The 25426-nt window shown below is 42.1% G+C and overlaps 1 protein-coding gene across 1 annotated transcript in view; it reads left to right on the top strand.

Moving 5' to 3' along the window:
- LOC112267709 (potassium voltage-gated channel subfamily H member 7) overlaps positions 1-25426 on the top strand; it is a 99836-nt gene that overhangs the window by 63569 nt on the left and 10841 nt on the right. Inside the window, exons 11-12 of the mRNA XM_042296970.1 lie at positions 24805-25010; positions 25147-25246. Coding sequence (XP_042152904.1) covers positions 24805-25010; positions 25147-25246 — 306 coding nt within the window. The remainder of the gene's footprint in view (positions 1-24804; positions 25011-25146; positions 25247-25426) is intronic.

A 25426-nucleotide genomic window follows, 5' to 3' on the forward strand; every position in this document is an offset into this window, starting at 1 on the left:
ATAGTCACAGCCCTATAGACATTCACACTACCTCCATGTTGTCATATAGTCAGCCCTATAAACATTCACACTACCTCCATGTTGTCATATAGTCACAGCCCTATAGACATTCACACTACCTCCATGTTGTCATATAGTCACAGCCCTATAGACATTCACACTACCTCCATGTTGTCATATAGTCACAGCCCTATAAACATTCACACTACCTCCATGTTGTCATATAGTCACAGCCCTATAGACATTCACACTACCTCCATGTTGTCATATAGTCACAGCCCTATAGACATTCACACTACCTCCATGTTGTCATATAGTCACAGCCCTATAAACATTCACACTACCTCCATGTTGTCATATAGTCACAGCCCTATAGACATTCACACTACCTCCATGTTGTCATATAGTCACAGCCCTATAAACATTCACACTACCTCCATGTTGTCATATAGTCACAGCCCTATAGACATTCACACTACCTCCATGTTGTCATATAGTCACAGCCCTATAAACATTCACACTACCTCCATGTTGTCATATAGTCACAGCCCTATAGACATTCACACTACCTCCATGTTGTCATATAGTCACAGCCCTATAGACATTCACACTACCTCCATGTTGTCATATAGTCACAGCCCTATAAACATTCACACTACCTCCATGTTGTCATATAGTCACAGCCCTATAGACATTCACATTACCTCCATGTTGTCATATAGTCACAGCCCTATAGACATTCACACTACCTCCATGTTGTCATATAGTCACAGCCCTATAAACATTCACACTACCTCCATGTTGTCATATAGTCACAGCCCTATAAACATTCACACTACCTCCATGTTGTCATATAGTCACAGCCCTATAGACATTCACATTACCTCCATGTTGTCATATAGTCACAGCCCTATAAACATTCACACTACCTCCCTGTTGTCATATAGTCACAGCCCTATAGACATTCACACTACCTCCATGTTGTCATATAGTCACAGCCCTATAGACATTCACACTACCTCCATGTTGTCATATAGTCACAGCCCTATAGACAGTCACACTACCTCCCTGTTGTCATATAGTCACAGCCCTATAGACATTCACACTACCTCCATGTTGTCATATAGTCACAGCCCTATAGACATTCACACTACCTCCATGTTGTCATATAGTCACAGCCCTATAGACATTCACACTGCCTCCATGTTGTCATATAGTCACAGCCCTATAGACATTCACACTACCTCCATGTTGTCATATAGTCACAGCCCTATAGACATTCACACTACCTCCATGTTGTCATATAGTCACAGCCCTATAGACATTCACACTACCTCCATGTTGTCATATAGTCACAGCCCTATAGACATTCACACTACCTCCATGTTGTCATATAGTCACAGCCCTATAGACATTCACACTACCTCCATGTTGTCATATAGTCACAGCCCTATAGACATTCACACTACCTCCATGTTGTCATATAGTCACAGCCCTATAAACATTCACACTACCTCCATGTTGTCATATAGTCACAGCCCTATAGACATTCACACTACCTCCATGTTGTCATATAGTCACAGCCCTATAGACATTCACACTACCTCCTGTTGTCATATAGTCACAGCCCTATAGACATTCACACTACCTCCATGTTGTCATATAGTCACAGCCCTATAAACATTCACACTACCTCCTGTTGTCATATAGTCACAGCCCCTATAAACATTCACACTACCTCCATGTTGTCATATAGTCAGCCCTATAGACATTCACACTACCTCCATGTTGTCATATAGTCACAGCCCTATAGACATTCACACTACCTCCATGTTGTCATATAGTCACAGCCCTATAAACATTCACACTACCTCCCTGTTGTCATATAGTCACAGCCCTATAAACATTCACACTACCTCCATGTTGTCATATAGTCAGCCCTATAGACATTCACACTACCTCCATGTTGTCATATAGTCACAGCCCTATAGACATTCACACTACCTCCATGTTGTCATATAGTCACAGCCCTATAGACATTCACACTACCTCCATGTTGTCATATAGTCACAGCCCTATAGACATTCACACTACCTCCATGTTGTCATATAGTCAGCCCTATAAACATTCACACTACCTCCATGTTGTCATATAGTCACAGCCCTATAGACATTCACACTACCTCCATGTTGTCATATAGTCACAGCCCTATAAACATTCACACTACCTCCATGTTGTCATATAGTCACAGCCCTATAAACATTCACACTACCTCCATGTTGTCATATAGTCACAGCCCTATAAACATTCACACTACCTCCCTGTTGTCATATAGTCACAGCCCTATAGACATTCACATTACCTCCATGTTGTCATATAGTCACAGCCCTATAGACATTCACACTACCTCCATGTTGTCATATAGTCACAGCCCTATAGACAGTCACACTACCTCCCTGTTGTCATATAGTCAGCCCTATAGACATTCACACTACCTCCATGTTGTCATATAGTCACAGCCCTATAGACAGTCACACTACCTCCCTGTTGTCATATAGTCAGCCCTATAGACATTCACTACCTCCATGTTGTCATATAGTCAGCCCTATAGACATTCACACTACCTCCATGTTGTCATATAGTCACAGCCCTATAGACATTCACACTACCTCCATGTTGTCATATAGTCACAGCCCTATAGACATTCACACTACCTCCATGTTGTCATATAGTCACAGCCCTATAGACATTCACACTACCTCCATGTTGTCATATAGTCACAGCCCTATAGACATTCACACTACCTCCATGTTGTCATATAGTCACAGCCCTATAAACATTCACACTACCTCCATGTTGTCATATAGTCACAGCCCTATAAACATTCACACTACCTCCATGTTGTCATATAGTCACAGCCCTATAAACATTCACACTACCTCCATGTTGTCATATAGTCACAGCCCTATAAACATTCACACTACCTCCATGTTGTCATATAGTCACAGCCCTATAGACATTCACACTACCTCCATGTTGTCATATAGTCACAGCCCTATAAACATTCACACTACCTCCATGTTGTCATATAGTCACAGCCCTATAGACATTCACACTACCTCCATGTTGTCATATAGTCACAGCCCTATAGACATTCACACTACCTCCATGTTGTCATATAGTCACAGCCCTATAAACATTCACACTACCTCCATGTTGTCATATAGTCACAGCCCTATAGACATTCACACTACCTCCATGTTGTCATATAGTCACAGCCCTATAGACATTCACACTACCTCCATGTTGTCATATAGTCACAGCCCTATAGACATTCACACTACCTCCATGTTGTCATATAGTCACAGCCCTATAAACATTCACACTACCTCCATGTTGTCATATAGTCACAGCCCTATAGACATTCACACTACCTCCATGTTGTCATATAGTCACAGCCCTATAGACATTCACACTACCTCCATGTTGTCATATAGTCACAGCCCTATAAACATTCACACTACCTCCATGTTGTCATATAGTCACAGCCCTATAAACATTCACACTACCTCCATGTTGTCATATAGTCACAGCCCTATAGACATTCACATTACCTCCATGTTGTCATATAGTCACAGCCCTATAAACATTCACACTACCTCCATGTTGTCATATAGTCACAGCCCTATAGACATTCACACTACCTCCATGTTGTCATATAGTCACAGCCCTATAAACATTCACACTACCTCCATGTTGTCATATAGTCACAGCCCTATAAACATTCACACTACCTCCATGTTGTCATATAGTCAGCCCTATAGACATTCACACTACCTCCATGTTGTCATATAGTCACAGCCCTATAGACATTCACACTACCTCCATGTTGTCATATAGTCACAGCCCTATAGACATTCACATTACCTCCATGTTGTCATATAGTCACAGCCCTATAAACATTCACACTACCTCCATGTTGTCATATAGTCACAGCCCTATAGACATTCACACTACCTCCATGTTGTCATATAGTCACAGCCCTATAAACATTCACACTACCTCCATGTTGTCATATAGTCACAGCCCTATAGACATTCACACTACCTCCATGTTGTCATATAGTCACAGCCCTATAGACATTCACACTACCTCCATGTTGTCATATAGTCACAGCCCTATAGACATTCACACTACCTCCATGTTGTCATATAGTCACAGCCCTATAGACATTCACACTACCTCCATGTTGTCATATAGTCACAGCCCTATAGACATTCACACTACCTCCATGTTGTCATATAGTCACAGCCCTATAGACATTCACACTACCTCCATGTTGTCATATAGTCAGCCCTATAGACATTCACACTACCTCCATGTTGTCATATAGTCAGCCCTATAGACATTCACACTACCTCCATGTTGTCATATAGTCAGCCCTATAGACATTCACACTACCTCCATGTTGTCATATAGTCACAGCCCTATAAACATTCACACTACCTCCATGTTGTCATATAGTCACAGCCCTATAAACATTCACACTACCTCCATGTTGTCATATAGTCACAGCCCTATAAACATTCACACTACCTCCATGTTGTCATATAGTCACAGCCCTATAAACATTCACACTACCTCCATGTTGTCATATAGTCACAGCCCTATAGACATTCACACTACCTCCATGTTGTCATATAGTCACAGCCCTATAAACATTCACACTACCTCCATGTTGTCATATAGTCACAGCCCTATAAACATTCACACTACCTCCATGTTGTCATATAGTCACAGCCCTATAGACATTCACACTACCTCCATGTTGTCATATAGTCACAGCCCTATAAACATTCACACTACCTCCATGTTGTCATATAGTCACAGCCCTATAGACATTCACACTACCTCCATGTTGTCATATAGTCACAGCCCTATAGACATTCACACTACCTCCATGTTGTCATATAGTCACAGCCCTATAGACATTCACACTACCTCCATGTTGTCATATAGTCACAGCCCTATAGACATTCACACTACCTCCATGTTGTCATATAGTCACAGCCCTATAGACATTCACACTACCTCCATGTTGTCATATAGTCACAGCCCTATAAACATTCACACTACCTCCATGTTGTCATATAGTCACAGCCCTATAAACATTCACACTACCTCCATGTTGTCATATAGTCACAGCCCTATAGACATTCACACTACCTCCATGTTGTCATATAGTCACAGCCCTATAAACATTCACACTACCTCCATGTTGTCATATAGTCACAGCCCTATAGACATTCACACTACCTCCATGTTGTCATATAGTCACAGCCCTATAAACATTCACACTACCTCCCTGTTGTCATATAGTCACAGCCCTATAAACATTCACACTACCTCCATGTTGTCATATAGTCAGCCCTATAGACATTCACACTACCTCCATGTTGTCATATAGTCACAGCCCTATAGACATTCACACTACCTCCATGTTGTCATATAGTCACAGCCCTATAAACATTCACACTACCTCCCTGTTGTCATATAGTCACAGCCCTATAAACATTCACACTACCTCCATGTTGTCATATAGTCAGCCCTATAGACATTCACACTACCTCCATGTTGTCATATAGTCACAGCCCTATAGACATTCACACTACCTCCATGTTGTCATATAATCACAGCCCTATAGACATTCACACTACCTCCATGTTGTCATATAGTCACAGCCCTATAGACATTCACACTACCTCCATGTTGTCATATAGTCAGCCCTATAAACATTCACACTACCTCCATGTTGTCATATAGTCACAGCCCTATAGACATTCACATTACCTCCATGTTGTCATATAGTCACAGCCCTATAAACATTCACACTACCTCCCTGTTGTCATATAGTCACAGCCCTATAGACATTCACACTACCTCCATGTTGTCATATAGTCACAGCCCTATAAACATTCACACTACCTCCCTGTTGTCATATAGTCACAGCCCTATAGACATTCACATTACCTCCATGTTGTCATATAGTCACAGCCCTATAGACATTCACACTACCTCCATGTTGTCATATAGTCACAGCCCTATAAACATTCACACTACCTCCCTGTTGTCATATAGTCACAGCCCTATAGACATTCACATTACCTCCATGTTGTCATATAGTCACAGCCCTATAGACATTCACACTACCTCCATGTTGTCATATAGTCACAGCCCTATAAACATTCACACTACCTCCATGTTGTCATATAGTCACAGCCCTATAAACATTCACACTACCTCCATGTTGTCATATAGTCACAGCCCTATAGACATTCACTACCTCCATGTTGTCATATAGTCACAGCCCTATAAACATTCACACTACCTCCATGTTGTCATATAGTCACAGCCCTATAGACATTCACACTACCTCCATGTTGTCATATAGTCACAGCCCTATAGACATTCACACTACCTCCATGTTGTCATATAGTCACAGCCCTATAGACATTCACACTACCTCCATGTTGTCATATAGTCACAGCCCTATAGACATTCACACTACCTCCATGTTGTCATATAGTCACAGCCCTATAGACATTCACACTACCTCCATGTTGTCATATAGTCACAGCCCTATAGACATTCACACTACCTCCATGTTGTCATATAGTCACAGCCCTATAGACATTCACACTACCTCCATGTTGTCATATAGTCACAGCCCTATAGACATTCACACTACCTCCATGTTGTCATATAGTCACAGCCCTATAGACATTCACACTACCTCCATGTTGTCATATAGTCACAGCCCTATAGACATTCACACTACCTCCATGTTGTCATATAGTCACAGCCCTATAGACATTCACACTACCTCCATGTTGTCATATAGTCACAGCCCTATAGACATTCACACTACCTCCATGTTGTCATATAGTCACAGCCCTATAAACATTCACACTACCTCCATGTTGTCATATAGTCACAGCCCTATAGACATTCACACTACCTCCATGTTGTCATATAGTCACAGCCCTATAGACATTCACACTACCTCCATGTTGTCATATAGTCACAGCCCTATAGACATTCACACTACCTCCATGTTGTCATATAGTCACAGCCCTATAGACATTCACACTACCTCCATGTTGTCATATAGTCACAGCCCTATAGACATTCACACTACCTCCATGTTGTCATATAGTCACAGCCCTATAGACATTCACACTACCTCCATGTTGTCATATAGTCACAGCCCTATAGACATTCACACTACCTCCATGTTGTCATATAGTCACAGCCCTATAGACATTCACACTACCTCCATGTTGTCATATAGTCACAGCCCTATAGACATTCACACTACCTCCATGTTGTCATATAGTCACAGCCCTATAAACATTCACACTACCTCCATGTTGTCATATAGTCACAGCCCTATAGACATTCACACTACCTCCATGTTGTCATATAGTCACAGCCCTATAGACATTCACACTACCTCCATGTTGTCATATAGTCACAGCCCTATAGACATTCACACTACCTCCATGTTGTCATATAGTCACAGCCCTATAAACAGTCACACTACCTCCATGTTGTCATATAGTCACAGCCCTATAAACATTCACACTACCTCCATGTTGTCATATAGTCAGCCCTATAAACATTCACACTACCTCCATGTTGTCATATAGTCACAGCCCTATAGACATTCACACTACCTCCATGTTGTCATATAGTCACAGCCCTATAAACATTCACACTACCTCCATGTTGTCATATAGTCACAGCCCTATAAACATTCACACTACCTCCATGTTGTCATATAGTCACAGCCCTATAGACATTCACACTACCTCCATGTTGTCATATAGTCACAGCCCTATAAACATTCACACTACCTCCCTGTTGTCATATAGTCACAGCCCTATAGACATTCACACTACCTCCATGTTGTCATATAGTCAGCCCTATAGACATTCACACTACCTCCATGTTGTCATATAGTCAGCCCTATAGACATTCACACTACCTCCATGTTGTCATATAGTCAGCCCTATAGACATTCACACTACCTCCATGTTGTCATATAGTCACAGCCCTATAGACATTCACACTACCTCCATGTTGTCATATAGTCACAGCCCTATAGACATTCACACTACCTCCATGTTGTCATATAGTCACAGCCCTATAGACATTCACACTACCTCCATGTTGTCATATAGTCACAGCCCTATAGACATTCACACTACCTCCATGTTGTCATATAGTCACAGCCCTATAGACATTCACACTACCTCCATGTTGTCATATAGTCACAGCCCTATAGACATTCACACTACCTCCATGTTGTCATATAGTCACAGCCCTATAGACATTCACACTACCTCCATGTTGTCATATAGTCACAGCCCTATAGACATTCACACTACCTCCCTGTTGTCATATAGTCACAGCCCTATAAACATTCACACTACCTCCATGTTGTCATATAGTCACAGCCCTATAGACATTCACACTACCTCCATGTTGTCATATAGTCACAGCCCTATAGACATTCACACTACCTCCCTGTTGTCATATAGTCACAGCCCTATAGACATTCACACTACCTCCATGTTGTCATATAGTCACAGCCCTATAAACATTCACACTACCTCCCTGTTGTCATATAGTCACAGCCCTATAAACATTCACACTACCTCCATGTTGTCATATAGTCACAGCCCTATAGACATTCACACTACCTCCATGTTGTCATATAGTCACAGCCCTATAGACATTCACACTACCTCCATGTTGTCATATAGTCAGCCCTATAAACATTCACACTACCTCCATGTTGTCATATAGTCACAGCCCTATAAACATTCACACTACCTCCATGTTGTCATATAGTCAGCCCTATAGACATTCACACTACCTCCATGTTGTCATATAGTCACAGCCCTATAGACATTCACACTACCTCCATGTTGTCATATAGTCACAGCCCTATAGACATTCACACTACCTCCATGTTGTCATATAGTCACAGCCCTATAGACATTCACACTACCTCCATGTTGTCATATAGTCAGCCCTATAAACATTCACACTACCTCCATGTTGTCATATAGTCACAGCCCTATAGACATTCACACTACCTCCATGTTGTCATATAGTCACAGCCCTATAAACATTCACACTACCTCCATGTTGTCATATAGTCACAGCCCTATAGACATTCACACTACCTCCATGTTGTCATATAGTCACAGCCCTATAAACATTCACACTACCTCCATGTTGTCATATAGTCACAGCCCTATAGACATTCACACTACCTCCATGTTGTCATATAGTCACAGCCCTATAGACATTCACACTACCTCCATGTTGTCATATAGTCACAGCCCTATAGACATTCACACTACCTCCCTGTTGTCATATAGTCAGCCCTATAGACATTCACACTACCTCCATGTTGTCATATAGTCACAGCCCTATAGACATTCACACTACCTCCATGTTGTCATATAGTCAGCCCTATAGACATTCACACTACCTCCATGTTGTCATATACAGCCCTATAGACATTCACACTACCTCCATGTTGTCATATAGTCACAGCCCTATAGACATTCACACTACCTCCATGTTGTCATATAGTCACAGCCCTATAGACATTCACACTACCTCCATGTTGTCATATAGTCACAGCCCTATAGACATTCACACTACCTCCATGTTGTCATATAGTCACAGCCCTATAGACATTCACACTACCTCCATGTTGTCATATAGTCACAGCCCTATAAACATTCACACTACCTCCATGTTGTCATATAGTCACAGCCCTATAAACATTCACACTACCTCCATGTTGTCATATAGTCACAGCCCTATAAACATTCACACTACCTCCATGTTGTCATATAGTCACAGCCCTATAGACATTCACACTACCTCCATGTTGTCATATAGTCACAGCCCTATAGACATTCACACTACCTCCATGTTGTCATATAGTCACAGCCCTATAAACATTCACACTACCTCCATGTTGTCATATAGTCACAGCCCTATAAACATTCACACTACCTCCATGTTGTCATATAGTCACAGCCCTATAGACATTCACACTACCTCCATGTTGTCATATAGTCACAGCCCTATAAACATTCACACTACCTCCATGTTGTCATATAGTCACAGCCCTATAGACATTCACACTACCTCCATGTTGTCATATAGTCACAGCCCTATAGACATTCACACTACCTCCATGTTGTCATATAGTCACAGCCCTATAGACATTCACACTACCTCCATGTTGTCATATAGTCACAGCCCTATAAACATTCACACTACCTCCATGTTGTCATATAGTCACAGCCCTATAGACATTCACACTACCTCCATGTTGTCATATAGTCACAGCCCTATAGACATTCACACTACCTCCATGCTGTCATATAGTCACAGCCCTATAAACATTCACACTACCTCCATGTTGTCATATAGTCACAGCCCTATAAACATTCACACTACCTCCATGTTGTCATATAGTCACAGCCCTATAGACATTCACACTACCTCCATGTTGTCATATAGTCACAGCCCTATAAACATTCACACTACCTCCATGTTGTCATATAGTCACAGCCCTATAGACATTCACACTACCTCCATGTTGTCATATAGTCACAGCCCTATAAACATTCACACTACCTCCATGTTGTCATATAGTCACAGCCCTATAAACATTCACACTACCTCCATGTTGTCATATAGTCACAGCCCTATAGACATTCACAATACCTCCATGCTGTCATATAGTCACAGCCCTATAAACATTCACACTACCTCCATGTTGTCATATAGTCACAGCCCTATAAACATTCACACTACCTCCATGTTGTCATATAGTCACAGCCCTATAGACATTCACACTACCTCCATGTTGTCATATAGTCACAGCCCTATAGACATTCACACTACCTCCATGTTGTCATATAGTCACAGCCCTATAGACATTCACACTACCTCCATGTTGTCATATAGTCACAGCCCTATAGACATTCACACTACCTCCATGTTGTCATATAGTCACAGCCCTATAAACATTCACACTACCTCCATGTTGTCATATAGTCACAGCCCTATAGACATTCACACTACCTCCATGTTGTCATATAGTCACAGCCCTATAGACATTCACACTACCTCCATGTTGTCATATAGTCACAGCCCTATAGACATTCACACTACCTCCATGTTGTCATATAGTCACAGCCCTATAAACATTCACACTACCTCCATGTTGTCATATAGTCACAGCCCTATAGACATTCACACTACCTCCATGTTGTCATATAGTCACAGCCCTATAAACATTCACACTACCTCCATGTTGTCATATAGTCAGCCCTATAGACATTCACACTACCTCCATGTTGTCATATAGTCACAGCCCTATAAACATTCACACTACCTCCATGTTGTCATATAGTCACAGCCCTATAAACATTCACACTACCTCCATGTTGTCATATAGTCAGCCCTATAGACATTCACACTACCTCCATGTTGTCATATAGTCACAGCCCTATAGACATTCACACTACCTCCATGTTGTCATATAGTCACAGCCCTATAGACATTCACACTACCTCCATGTTGTCATATAGTCACAGCCCTATAGACATTCACACTACCTCCATGTTGTCATATAGTCACAGCCCTATAGACATTCACACTACCTCCATGTTGTCATATAGTCACAGCCCTATAGACATTCACACTACCTCCATGTTGTCATATAGTCACAGCCCTATAGACATTCACACTACCTCCATGTTGTCATATAGTCAGCCCACAGCCTACCTATAGACATTCACAGCCCTATAGACATTCACTACCTCCATGTTGTCATATAGTCACAGCCCTATAAACATTCACACTACCTCCATGTTGTCATATAGTCACAGCCCTATAGACATTCACACTACCTCCATGTTGTCATATAGTCACAGCCCTATAAACATTCACACTACCTCCATGTTGTCATATAGTCACAGCCCTATAGACATTCACACTACCTCCATGTTGTCATATAGTCACAGCCCTATAGACATTCACACTACCTCCATGTTGTCATATAGTCACAGCCCTATAAACATTCACACTACCTCCATGTTGTCATATAGTCACAGCCCTATAGACATTCACACTACCTCCATGTTGTCATATAGTCACAGCCCTATAGACATTCACACTACCTCCATGTTGTCATATAGTCACAGCCCTATAAACATTCACACTACCTCCATGTTGTCATATAGTCACAGCCCTATAGACATTCACACTACCTCCATGTTGTCATATAGTCACAGCCCTATAGACATTCACACTACCTCCATGTTGTCATATAGTCACAGCCCTATAAACATTCACACTACCTCCATGTTGTCATATAGTCACAGCCCTATAGACATTCACACTACCTCCATGTTGTCATATAGTCAGCCCTATAGACATTCACACTACCTCCATGTTGTCATATAGTCACAGCCCTATAGACATTCACACTACCTCCATGTTGTCATATAGTCACAGCCCTATAGACATTCACACTACCTCCATGTTGTCATATAGTCACAGCCCTATAGACATTCACACTACCTCCATGTTGTCATATAGTCACAGCCCTATAAACATTCACACTACCTCCATGTTGTCATATAGTCACAGCCCTATAGACATTCACACTACCTCCATGTTGTCATATAGTCACAGCCCTATAGACATTCACACTACCTCCATGTTGTCATATAGTCACAGCCCTATAGACATTCACACTACCTCCATGTTGTCATATAGTCACAGCCCTATAGACATTCACACTACCTCCATGTTGTCATATAGTCACAGCCCTATAGACATTCACACTACCTCCATGTTGTCATATAGTCACAGCCCTATAGACATTCACACTACCTCCATGTTGTCATATAGTCACAGCCCTATAGACATTCACACTACCTCCATGTTGTCATATAGTCAGCCCTATAGACATTCACACTACCTCCATGTTGTCATATAGTCACAGCCCTATAGACATTCACACTACCTCCATGTTGTCATATAGTCAGCCCTATAGACATTCACACTACCTCCATGTTGTCATATAGTCACAGCCCTATAGACATTCACACTACCTCCATGTTGTCATATAGTCACAGCCCTATAGACATTCACACTACCTCCATGTTGTCATATAGTCACAGCCCTATAAACATTCACACTACCTCCATGTTGTCATATAGTCACAGCCCTATAAACATTCACACTACCTCCATGTTGTCATATAGTCACAGCCCTATAAACATTCACACTACCTCCATGTTGTCATATAGTCACAGCCCTATAAACATTCACACTACCTCCATGTTGTCATATAGTCACAGCCCTATAGACATTCACACTACCTCCATGTTGTCATATAGTCACAGCCCTATAAACATTCACACTACCTCCATGTTGTCATATAGTCACAGCCCTATAAACATTCACACTACCTCCATGTTGTCATATAGTCACAGCCCTATAGACATTCACACTACCTCCATGTTGTCATATAGTCACAGCCCTATAAACATTCACACTACCTCCATGTTGTCATATAGTCACAGCCCTATAGACATTCACACTACCTCCATGTTGTCATATAGTCACAGCCCTATAGACATTCACACTACCTCCATGTTGTCATATAGTCACAGCCCTATAGACATTCACACTACCTCCATGTTGTCATATAGTCACAGCCCTATAAACATTCACACTACCTCCATGTTGTCATATAGTCACAGCCCTATAGACATTCACACTACCTCCATGTTGTCATATAGTCACAGCCCTATAGACATTCACACTACCTCCATGTTGTCATATAGTCACAGCCCTATAGACATTCACACTACCTCCATGTTGTCATATAGTCACAGCCCTATAGACATTCACACTACCTCCATGTTGTCATATAGTCACAGCCCTATAGACATTCACACTACCTCCATGTTGTCATATAGTCACAGCCCTATAGACATTCACACTACCTCCATGTTGTCATATAGTCACAGCCCTATAGACATTCACACTACCTCCATGTTGTCATATAGTCACAGCCCTATAGACATTCACACTACCTCCATGTTGTCATATAGTCACAGCCCTATAGACATTCACACTACCTCCATGTTGTCATATAGTCACAGCCCTATAGACATTCACACTACCTCCATGTTGTCATATAGTCACAGCCCTATAGACATTCACACTACCTCCATGTTGTCATATAGTCACAGCCCTATAGACATTCACACTACCTCCCTGTTGTCATATAGTCACAGCCCTATAAACATTCACACTACCTCCATGTTGTCATATAGTCACAGCCCTATAGACATTCACACTACCTCCATGTTGTCATATAGTCACAGCCCTATAGACATTCACACTACCTCCATGTTGTCATATAGTCACAGCCCTATAAACATTCACACTACCTCCCTGTTGTCATATAGTCACAGCCCTATAGACATTCACACTACCTCCATGTTGTCATATAGTCACAGCCCTATAGACATTCACACTACCTCCATGTTGTCATATAGTCACAGCCCTATAGACATTCACACTACCTCCATGTTGTCATATAGTCACAGCCCTATAAACAGTCGCACTACCTCCATGTTGTCATATAGTCACAGCCCTATAGACATTCACACTACCTCCATGTTGTCATATAGTCACAGCCCTATAGACATTCACACTACCTCCATGTTGTCATATAGTCACAGCCCTATAGACATTCACACTACCTCCATGTTGTCATATAGTCACAGCCCTATAGACATTCACACTACCTCCATGTTGTCATATAGTCAGCCCTATAGACATTCACACTACCTCCATGTTGTCATATAGTCACAGCCCTATAAACATTCACACTACCTCCATGTTGTCATATAGTCACAGCCCTATAGACATTCACACTACCTCCATGTTGTCATATAGTCACAGCCCTATAGACATTCACACTACCTCCCTGTTGTCATATAGTCACAGCCCTATAGACATTCACACTACCTCCATGTTGTCATATAGTCACAGCCCTATAAACATTCACACTACCTCCCTGTTGTCATATAGTCACAGCCCTATAAACATTCACACTACCTCCATGTTGTCATATAGTCAGCCCTATAGACATTCACACTACCTCCATGTTGTCATATAGTCACAGCCCTATAGACATTCACACTACCTCCATGTTGTCATATAGTCACAGCCCTATAAACATTCACACTACCTCCCTGTTGTCATATAGTCACAGCCCTATAAACATTCACACTACCTCCATGTTGTCATATAGTCAGCCCTATAGACATTCACACTACCTCCATGTTGTCATATAGTCACAGCCCTATAGACATTCACACTACCTCCATGTTGTCATATAGTCACAGCCCTATAGACATTCACACTACCTCCATGTTGTCATATAGTCACAGCCCTATAGACATTCACACTACCTCCATGTTGTCATATAGTCATATAGTCAGCCATATAGTCACAGCCCAGACATTCACACTACCTCCATGTTGTCATATAGTCACAGCCCTATAGACATTCACACTACCTCCATGTTGTCATATAGTCACAGCCCTATAAACATTCACACTACCTCCATGTTGTCATATAGTCACAGCCCTATAGACATTCACACTACCTCCATGTTGTCATATAGTCACAGCCCTATAGACATTCACACTACCTCCATGTTGTCATATAGTCACAGCCCTATAGACATTCACACTACCTCCATGTTGTCATATAGTCACAGCCCTATAGACATTTACCTCCATGTTGTCATATAGTCACAGCCCTATAAACATTCACACTACCTCCCTGTTGTCATATAGTCACAGCCCTATAGACATTCACATTACCTCCATGTTGTCATATAGTCACAGCCCTATAGACATTCACACTACCTCCATGTTGTCATATAGTCACAGCCCTATAAACATTCACACTACCTCCATGTTGTCATATAGTCACAGCCCTATAAACATTCACACTACCTCCATGTTGTCATATAGTCACAGCCCTATAGACATTCACACTACCTCCATGTTGTCATATAGTCACAGCCCTATAAACATTCACACTACCTCCATGTTGTCATATAGTCACAGCCCTATAGACATTCACACTACCTCCATGTTGTCATATAGTCACAGCCCTATAGACATTCACACTACCTCCATGTTGTCATATAGTCACAGCCCTATAGACAGCCATGTTGTCATATAGTCACAGCCCTATAGACATTCACACTACCTCCATGTTGTCATATAGTCACAGCCCTATAGACATTCACACTACCTCCATGTTGTCATATAGTCACAGCCCTATAGACATTCACACTACCTCCATGTTGTCATATAGTCACAGCCCTATAGACATTCACACTACCTCCATGTTGTCATATAGTCACAGCCCTATAGACATTCACACTACCTCCATGTTGTCATATAGTCACAGCCCTATAGACATTCACACTACCTCCATGTTGTCATATAGTCACAGCCCTATAGACATTCACACTACCTCCATGTTGTCATATAGTCACAGCCCTATAGACATTCACACTACCTCCTGTTGTCATATAGTCACAGCCCTATAAACATTCACACTACCTCCATGTTGTCATATAGTCACAGCCCTATAGACATTCACACTACCTCCATGTTGTCATATAGTCACAGCCCTATAGACATTCACACTACCTCCATGTTGTCATATAGTCACAGCCCTATAAACATTCACACTACCTCCATGTTGTCATATAGTCACAGCCCTATAGACATTCACACTACCTCCATGTTGTCATATAGTCACAGCCCTATAGACATTCACACTACCTCCATGTTGTCATATAGTCACAGCCCTATAGACATTCACACTACCTCCATGTTGTCATATAGTCACAGCCCTATAAACATTCCACTACCTCCATGTTGTCATATAGTCACAGCCCTATAGACATTCACACTACCTCCATGTTGTCATATAGTCACAGCCCTATAGACATTCACACTACCTCCATGTTGTCATATAGTCACAGCCCTATAGACATTCACACTACCTCCATGTTGTCATATAGTCACAGCCCTATAGACATTCACACTACCTCCATGTTGTCATATAGTCACAGCCCTATAGACATTCACACTACCTCCATGTTGTCATAAAGTCACAGCCCTATAAACAGTCACACTATCTCCATGTTGTCATATAGTCACAGCCCTATAGACATTCACACTACCTCCATGTTGTCATATAGTCAGCCATATAAACAGTCACACTACCTCCATGTTGTCATATAGTCACAGCCCTATAGACATTCACACTACCTCCATGTTGTCATATAGTCACAGCCATATAAACAGTCACACTATCTCCATGTTGTCATATAGTCACAGCCCTATAGACATTCACACTACCTCCATGTTGTCATATAGTCAGCCCTATAGACATTCACACTGCCTCCATGTTGTCATATAGTCACAGCCCTATAAACAGTCACACTACCTCCATGTTGTCATATAGTCAGCCCTATAAACAGTCACACTACCTCCCTGTTGTCATATAGTCACAGCCCTATAGACATTCACGCTACCTTCATGTTGTCATAGTCAGCCCTATAAACAGTCACACTACCTCCCTGTTGTCATATAGTCACAGCCCTATAAACATTCCACTACCTCCTGTTGTCATATAGTCACAGCCCTATAGACATTCACACTACCTCCATGTTGTCATATAGTCACAGCCCTATAGACATTCACACTACCTCCATGTTGTCATATAGTCACAGCCCTATAGACATTCACACTACCTCCATGTTGTCATATAGTCACAGCCCTATAAACAGTCACACTACCTCCATGTTGTCATATAGTCACAGCCCTATAGACATTCACACTACCTCCATGTTGTCATATAGTCACAGCCCTATAGACATTCACACTACCTCCATGTTGTCATATAGTCACAGCCCTATAAACAGTCACACTACCTCCATGTTGTCATATAGTCACAGCCCTATAGACATTCACACTGCCTCCATGTTGTCATATAGTCACAGCCCTATAGACAGTCACACTACCTCCCTGTTGTCATATAGTCAGCCCTATAGACATTCACACTACCTCCATGTTGTCATATAGTCACAGCCCTATAGACATTCACACTGCCTCCATGTTGTCATATAGTCACAGCCCTATAGACAGTCACACTACCTCCCTGTTGTCATATAGTCAGCCCTATAGACATTCACACTACCTCCATGTTGTCATATAGTCACAGCCCTATAGACATTCACACTGCCTCCATGTTGTCATATAGTCACAGCCCTATAGACATTCACACTACCTCCATGTTGTCATATAGTCACAGCCCTATAGACATTCACACTACCTCCATGTTGTCATATAGTCACAGCCCTATAGACATTCACACTACCTCCATGTTGTCATATAGTCACAGCCCTATAGACATTCACACTGCCTCCATGTTGTCATATAGTCACAGCCCTATAGACATTCACACTACCTCCTGTTGTCATATAGTCAGCCCTATAGACATTCACACTACCTCCATGTTGTCATATAGTCACAGCCCTATAGACATTCACACTGCCTCCATGTTGTCATATAGTCACAGCCCTATAGACATTCACACTACCTCCTGTTGTCATATAGTCAGCCCTATAGACATTCACACTACCTCCATGTTGTCATATAGTCACAGCCCTATAGACATTCACACTACCTCCATGTTGTCATATAGTCACAGCCCTATAGACATTCACACTACCTCCATGTTGTCATATAGTCAGCCCTATAAACATTCACACTACCTCCATGTTGTCATATAGTCACAGCCCTATAGACATTCACACTACCTCCATGTTGTCATATAGTCACAGCCCTATAGACATTCACACTACCTCCATGTTGTCATATAGTCACAGCCCTATAGACATTCACACTACCTCCATGTTGTCATATAGTCACAGCCCTATAGACATTCACACTGCCTCCATGTTGTCATATAGTCACAGCCCTATAGACATTCACACTACCTCCATGTTGTCATATAGTCACAGCCCTATAGACATTCACACTACCTCCATGTTGTCATATAGTCACAGCCCTATAGACATTCACACTACCTCCATGTTGTCATATAGTCATCCCTATAGACATTCACACTACCTCCATGTTGTCATATAGTCACAGCCCTATAAACAGTCACACTACCTCCATGTTGTCATATAGTCACAGCCCTATAGACATTCACACTACCTCCATGTTGTCATATAGTCACAGCCCTATAGACATTCACACTACCTCCATGTTGTCATATAGTCACAGCCCTATAGACATTCACACTACCTCCATGTTGTCATATAGTCACAGCCCTATAGACATTCACACTACCTCCATGTTGTCATATAGTCACAGCACTATAAACATTCACACTACCTCCATGTTGTCATATAGTCACAGCCCTATAAACATTCACACTACCTCCATGTTGTCATATAGTCAGCCCTATAGACATTCACACTGCCTCCATGTTGTCATATAGTCACAGCCCTATAAAAAGTCACACTACCTCCATGTTGTCATATAGTCAGCCCTATAAACAGTCACACTACCTCCCTGTTGTCATATAGTCACAGCCCTATAAACATTCACACTACCTCCCTGTTGTCATATAGTCACAGCCCTATAAACATTCACACTACCTCCATGTTGTCATATAGTCACAGCCCTATAAACAGTCACACTACCTCCATGTTGTCATATAGTCACAGCCCTATAAACAGTCACACTACCTCCATGTTGTCATATAGTCACAGCCCTATAAACATTCACACTACCTCCATGTTGTCATATAGTCACAGCCCTATAAACAGTCACACTACCTCCATGTTGTCATATAGTCAGCCCTATAAACATTCACACTACCTCCCTGTTGTCATATAGTCACAGCCCTATAAACATTCACACTACCTCCCTGTTGTCATATAGTCACAGCCCTATAAACAGTCACACTACCTCCCTGTTGTCATATAGTCACAGCCCTATAAACATTCACACTACCTCCATGTTGTCATATAGTCACAGCCCTATAGACATTCACACTACCTCCATGTTGTCATATAGTCACAGCCCTATAGACATTCACACTACCTCCATGTTGTCATATAGTCACAGCCCTATAGACATTCACACTACCTCCATGTTGTCATATAGTCACAGCCCTATAGACATTCACACTACCTCCATGTTGTCATATAGTCACAGCCCTATAGACATTCACACTGTCTCCCTGTTGTCATATAGTCACAGCCCTATAGACATTCACACTACCTCCATGTTGTCATATAGTCACAGCCCTATAGACATTCACGCTACCTTCATGTTGTCATATAGTCACAGCCCTATAGACATTCACGCTACCTTCATGTTGTCATATAGTCACAGCCCTATAGACATTCACGCTACCTTCATGTTGTCATATAGTCACAGCCCTATAGACATTCACACTACCTCCCTGTTGTCATATAGTCACAGCCCTATAAACATTCACACTACCTCCATGTTGTCATATAGTCACAGCCCTATAGACATTCACACTACCTCCATGTTGTCATATAGTCACAGCCCTATAGACATTCACATTACCTCCATGTTGTCATATAGTCACAGCCCTATAGACATTCACACTACCTCCATGTTGTCATATAGTCACAGCCCTATAGACATTCACACTACCTCCATGTTGTCATATAGTCACAGCCCTATAGACATTCACACTACCTCCATGTTGTCATAGTCACAGCCCTATAGACATTCACACTACCTCCCTGTTGTCATATAGTCACAGCCCTATAGACATTCACACTACCTCCATGTTGTCATATAGTCACAGCCCTATAGACATTCACACTACCTCCATGTTGTCATATAGTCACAGCCCTATAGACATTCACATTACCTCCATGTTGTCATATAGTCACAGCCCTATAGACATTCACACTACCTCCATGTTGTCATATAGTCACAGCCCTATAGACATTCACACTACCTCCATGTTGTCATATAGTCACAGCCCTATAGACATTCACACTACCTCCATGTTGTCATAGTCACAGCCCTATAGACATTCACACTACCTCCCTGTTGTCATATAGTCACAGCCCTATAGACATTCACATTACCTCCATGTTGTCATATAGTCACAGCCCTATAGACATTCACACTACCTCCATGTTGTCATATAGTCACAGCCCTATAGACATTCACACTACCTCCCTGTTGTCATATAGTCACAACCCTATAAACATTCACACTACCTCCATGTTGTCATATAGTCACAGCCCTATAGACATTCACATTACCTCCATGTTGTCATATAGTCACAGCCCTATAGACATTCACACTACCTCCATGTTGTCATATAGTCACAGCCCTATAGACATTCACACTACCTCCATGTTGTCATATAGTCACAGCCCTATAGACATTCACACTACCTCCATGTTGTCATATAGTCACAGCCCTATAAACATTCACACTACCTCCATGTTGTCATATAGTCACAGCCCTATAAACATTCACACTACCTCCATGTTGTCATATAGTCACAGCCCTATAGACATTCACACTACCTCCATGTTGTCATATAGTCACAGCCCTATAGACATTCACACTACCTCCATGTTGTCATATAGTCACAGCCCTATAGACATTCACACTACCTCCATGTTGTCATATAGTCACAGCCCTATAGACATTCACACTACCTCCATGTTGTCATATAGTCACAGCCCTATAGACATTCACACTACCTCCATGTTGTCATATAGTCACAGCCCTATAGACATTCACACTACCTCCATGTTGTCATATAGTCAGCCCTATAAACAGTCACACTACCTCCATGTTGTCATATAGTCATCCCTATAGACATTCACACTACCTCCATGTTGTCATATAGTCACAGCCCTATAGACATTCACACTACCTCCATGTTGTCATATAGTCATCCCTATAGACATTCACACTACCTCCATGTTGTCATATAGTCACAGCCCTATAGACATTCACACTACCTCCATGTTGTCATATAGTCACAGCCCTATAAACATTCACACTACCTCCCTGTTGTCATATAGTCACAGCCCTATAGACATTCACACTACCTCCATGTTGTCATATAGTCACAGCCCTATAGACATTCACACATTACCTCCATGTTGTCATATAGTCACAGCCCAGCCATGTTGTCATATAGTCACAGCCCTATTCACACTACCTCCATGTTGTCATATAGTCACAGCCCTATAAACATTCACACTACCTCCATGTTGTCATATAGTCAGCCCTATAATAAACATTCACACTACCTCCATGTTGTCATATAGTCACAGCCCTATAGACATTCACACTACCTCCATGTTGTCATATAGTCACAGCCCTATAGACATTCACACTACCTCCATGTTGTCATATAGTCACAGCCCTATAAACATTCACACTACCTCCATGTTGTCATATAAGGAAGTGGCAGAAGGACAGGTATAACCTTAATTAACAGTGCATTTGGAAATTATTCAGATGCCTTCACTATTTCTGCATTTTGTTACATTACAACCTTGGTCTAAAATGGATTATATCGTTTTTTACATCATCAATCTACAAAATACCCCATAATGACATGTTTGCTAATGTATTTAAAATAAAAAACTGAAACATGTCCCGTGTTCGGCCTGTAGGCCACCAGGCTGCTTACTATTGCGCACACCTGTCACGCGCATCAGCGCCTAATGACAATCACCTGAACTCCATCACCTCCTTGATTACCTGCCCTATTTATGTCACTCCCTTTGGTTCCTTCCCCAGGCGTTATATTTCTTTGTTTCTGTGCATTGTGTATGTTTCTTGTTTTGTATTATGTTTCATTTATTGATTAAATGATTCACTCCCTGAACTTGCTCCCCACTCCCAGCGCACAAGTTACAAAACATCACATTTACATTTACAAGTATTCAGGCCCTTTACTCAGTACTTTGTTGAAGCACCTTTGGCAGCGATTACAGCCTCGAATCGTCTTGTGTATGAAGCTACAAGCTTGCAAACCTGTATTTAGGGAGTGTCTCCCATTCTTCTCTGCAGATCCTCTCAAGCTCTGTCAGGTTGGATGGGGAGCATTACTGCACAGCTATTTTTGTGTCTTTCCAGAAATGTTTGATCGGGTGCAAGTCCGGGTAACTCAAGGACATTCAAAGCCTTGTCCCAAAGCCACTCCTGCATTGTCGTGGCTGTGTGCTTAGGTTTGTTGTCCTGTTGGAAGGTGAACCTACGCCCCAGTCTGAGGTGCTGAGCGCTCTGGACCAGGTATTCGTCAAGGATCTCTGTACATTGCTCCATTAATATTTCCCTCAATCCTGACTAGTCTCCCAGTCCCTGCCACTGAAATATGACAGCCAGTCCCCAAAATATGATATTGCCACCACCATGCTTCCACATAGGGATGGTATTGGCCAGGTGATGAGCGGTGCCTGGTTTCCTCCAGACGTGACACTTGGCATTCAGGCCAAAGTCCTTTAGATGCCTTTTGGCAAAGTGGGCTGTCATGTGCTTTTTACTGAGGAGTGGCTTCCATCTGGCCACTCTACCATAAAGGCCTGATTGGTGGAGTGCTGCAGAGATGGTTGTCCTTCTGGAAGGCTCTTCCATCTCCACAGAGGAACTCTGGAGCTCTGTCAGAGTGACCATCGGGTTCTTGATCACCGCCTTGACCAAGGCCCTTCACCACCGATTGCTCAGTTCGGCCGGGCAGCCAGGTCTAGGAAGAGTCTTGGTGGTTCCAAACTTCTTCCATTTAAGAATGATGGAGGCCACTGTCTTCTTGGGCACCTTCAATGCTGCAGAAGTGTTTTGGTACCCTTCCCCAGATCTGTGCCTGGACACAATCCTGTCTCGGAGCTCTACGGACAATTCCTTCAACCGCATTGTTTGGTTTTTGCTCTGACATGCACTGTCAACTGTGGGACCTAATATAGACAGGTATGTGCCTTTCCAAATCATGTCCAATCAATTGAATTTACCACAGGTGGACCCCAATCAAGATGTAGAAATATCTCAAGGATGATCAATGGAAACAGGGTGCAACTGAGCTCAATTTCAAGTCTAATAGACTCTGAATATTTATGTAAATAAGGTATATGTTTTTTAATACATTTGCTAAAATTTCTTAAAACCTGTTTTTGCTTTGCCATTATGGAGTATTGTGTGTAGATTAATGTGATTTAAAATATATATATTTTAGAATAACATAACAAAATGTGAAAAAAAGTTGTGGTCTCAATGCTTTCAAAATGCGCTGTTAGATAACCTCAAAAGACAGCTGAGCTGCATTATGGGAAATACAGGAGGTCATTTAGCTGTTTGTGGGTCAAGGCATATGTGTGTCATTGCATAGTGTCATTATGTGCATGTTATATTTCACCATGTTTATCAAACCTTTATCTTTCTTTCTCTCCCTCTCCCCCTTTATCTCTCTACCTCCCTCATTTCTTCCTCCCACATTCTCCCCTCTCTCTCTCTCTCTCTCTCTCTCTCTCTCTCTCTCCTCATTCTCTCTCTCTTCCAGGGAAGAATGACATCTTTGGGGAGATGATCCACCTATACGCCAAGCCGGGGAAGGCCAACGCAGATGTGCGGGCGCTCAGCTACTGTGACCTGCACACCATCCACAGGGAGGAGATCCTGGAGGTGCTTGACATGTACCCCGAGTTCGCCGACTACTTCCTCAGCAATCTGGAGCTGACCTTTAACCTCCGAGACGAGAGCGGCAAGGTAAATACAGACGGATGGACAGACAGACACATATGGAAAGATGGATGAATGAGTGGGTGGATGGACGGCTGGATGGACCATGCGACCGGTAGGCAGCACAGATACAATTGTAAGGGGTGTATTTTCTTGGATGCAGCCTCAGAATGCAGAGTCAGTCTACCTCTACCCCAGTGATTCTGATGGGGATGACATCAAATGCAGAAGAAGGCTCACTAACAAGAGGAAATCTTCCGCAGGTGAGTTGAGGTGGTTTTAACGGCTACTCTTTTTCAAAACAGTTCATGTCAACTGAGCCAGCCTGTTTTATACAATATCATGCATTTTAGTTGTTTAGGAGACACTCTTATCCAGAGTGACTTACAGGAGCAATTATGGTTAAATAGGGTTAAGGGTAAGTGCCTTGCTCAAGGGCACAT

Source organism: Oncorhynchus tshawytscha, linkage group LG14 (genome assembly GCF_018296145.1).
Source record: "Oncorhynchus tshawytscha isolate Ot180627B linkage group LG14, Otsh_v2.0, whole genome shotgun sequence".
NCBI lineage: Eukaryota > Metazoa > Chordata > Actinopteri > Salmoniformes > Salmonidae > Oncorhynchus > Oncorhynchus tshawytscha.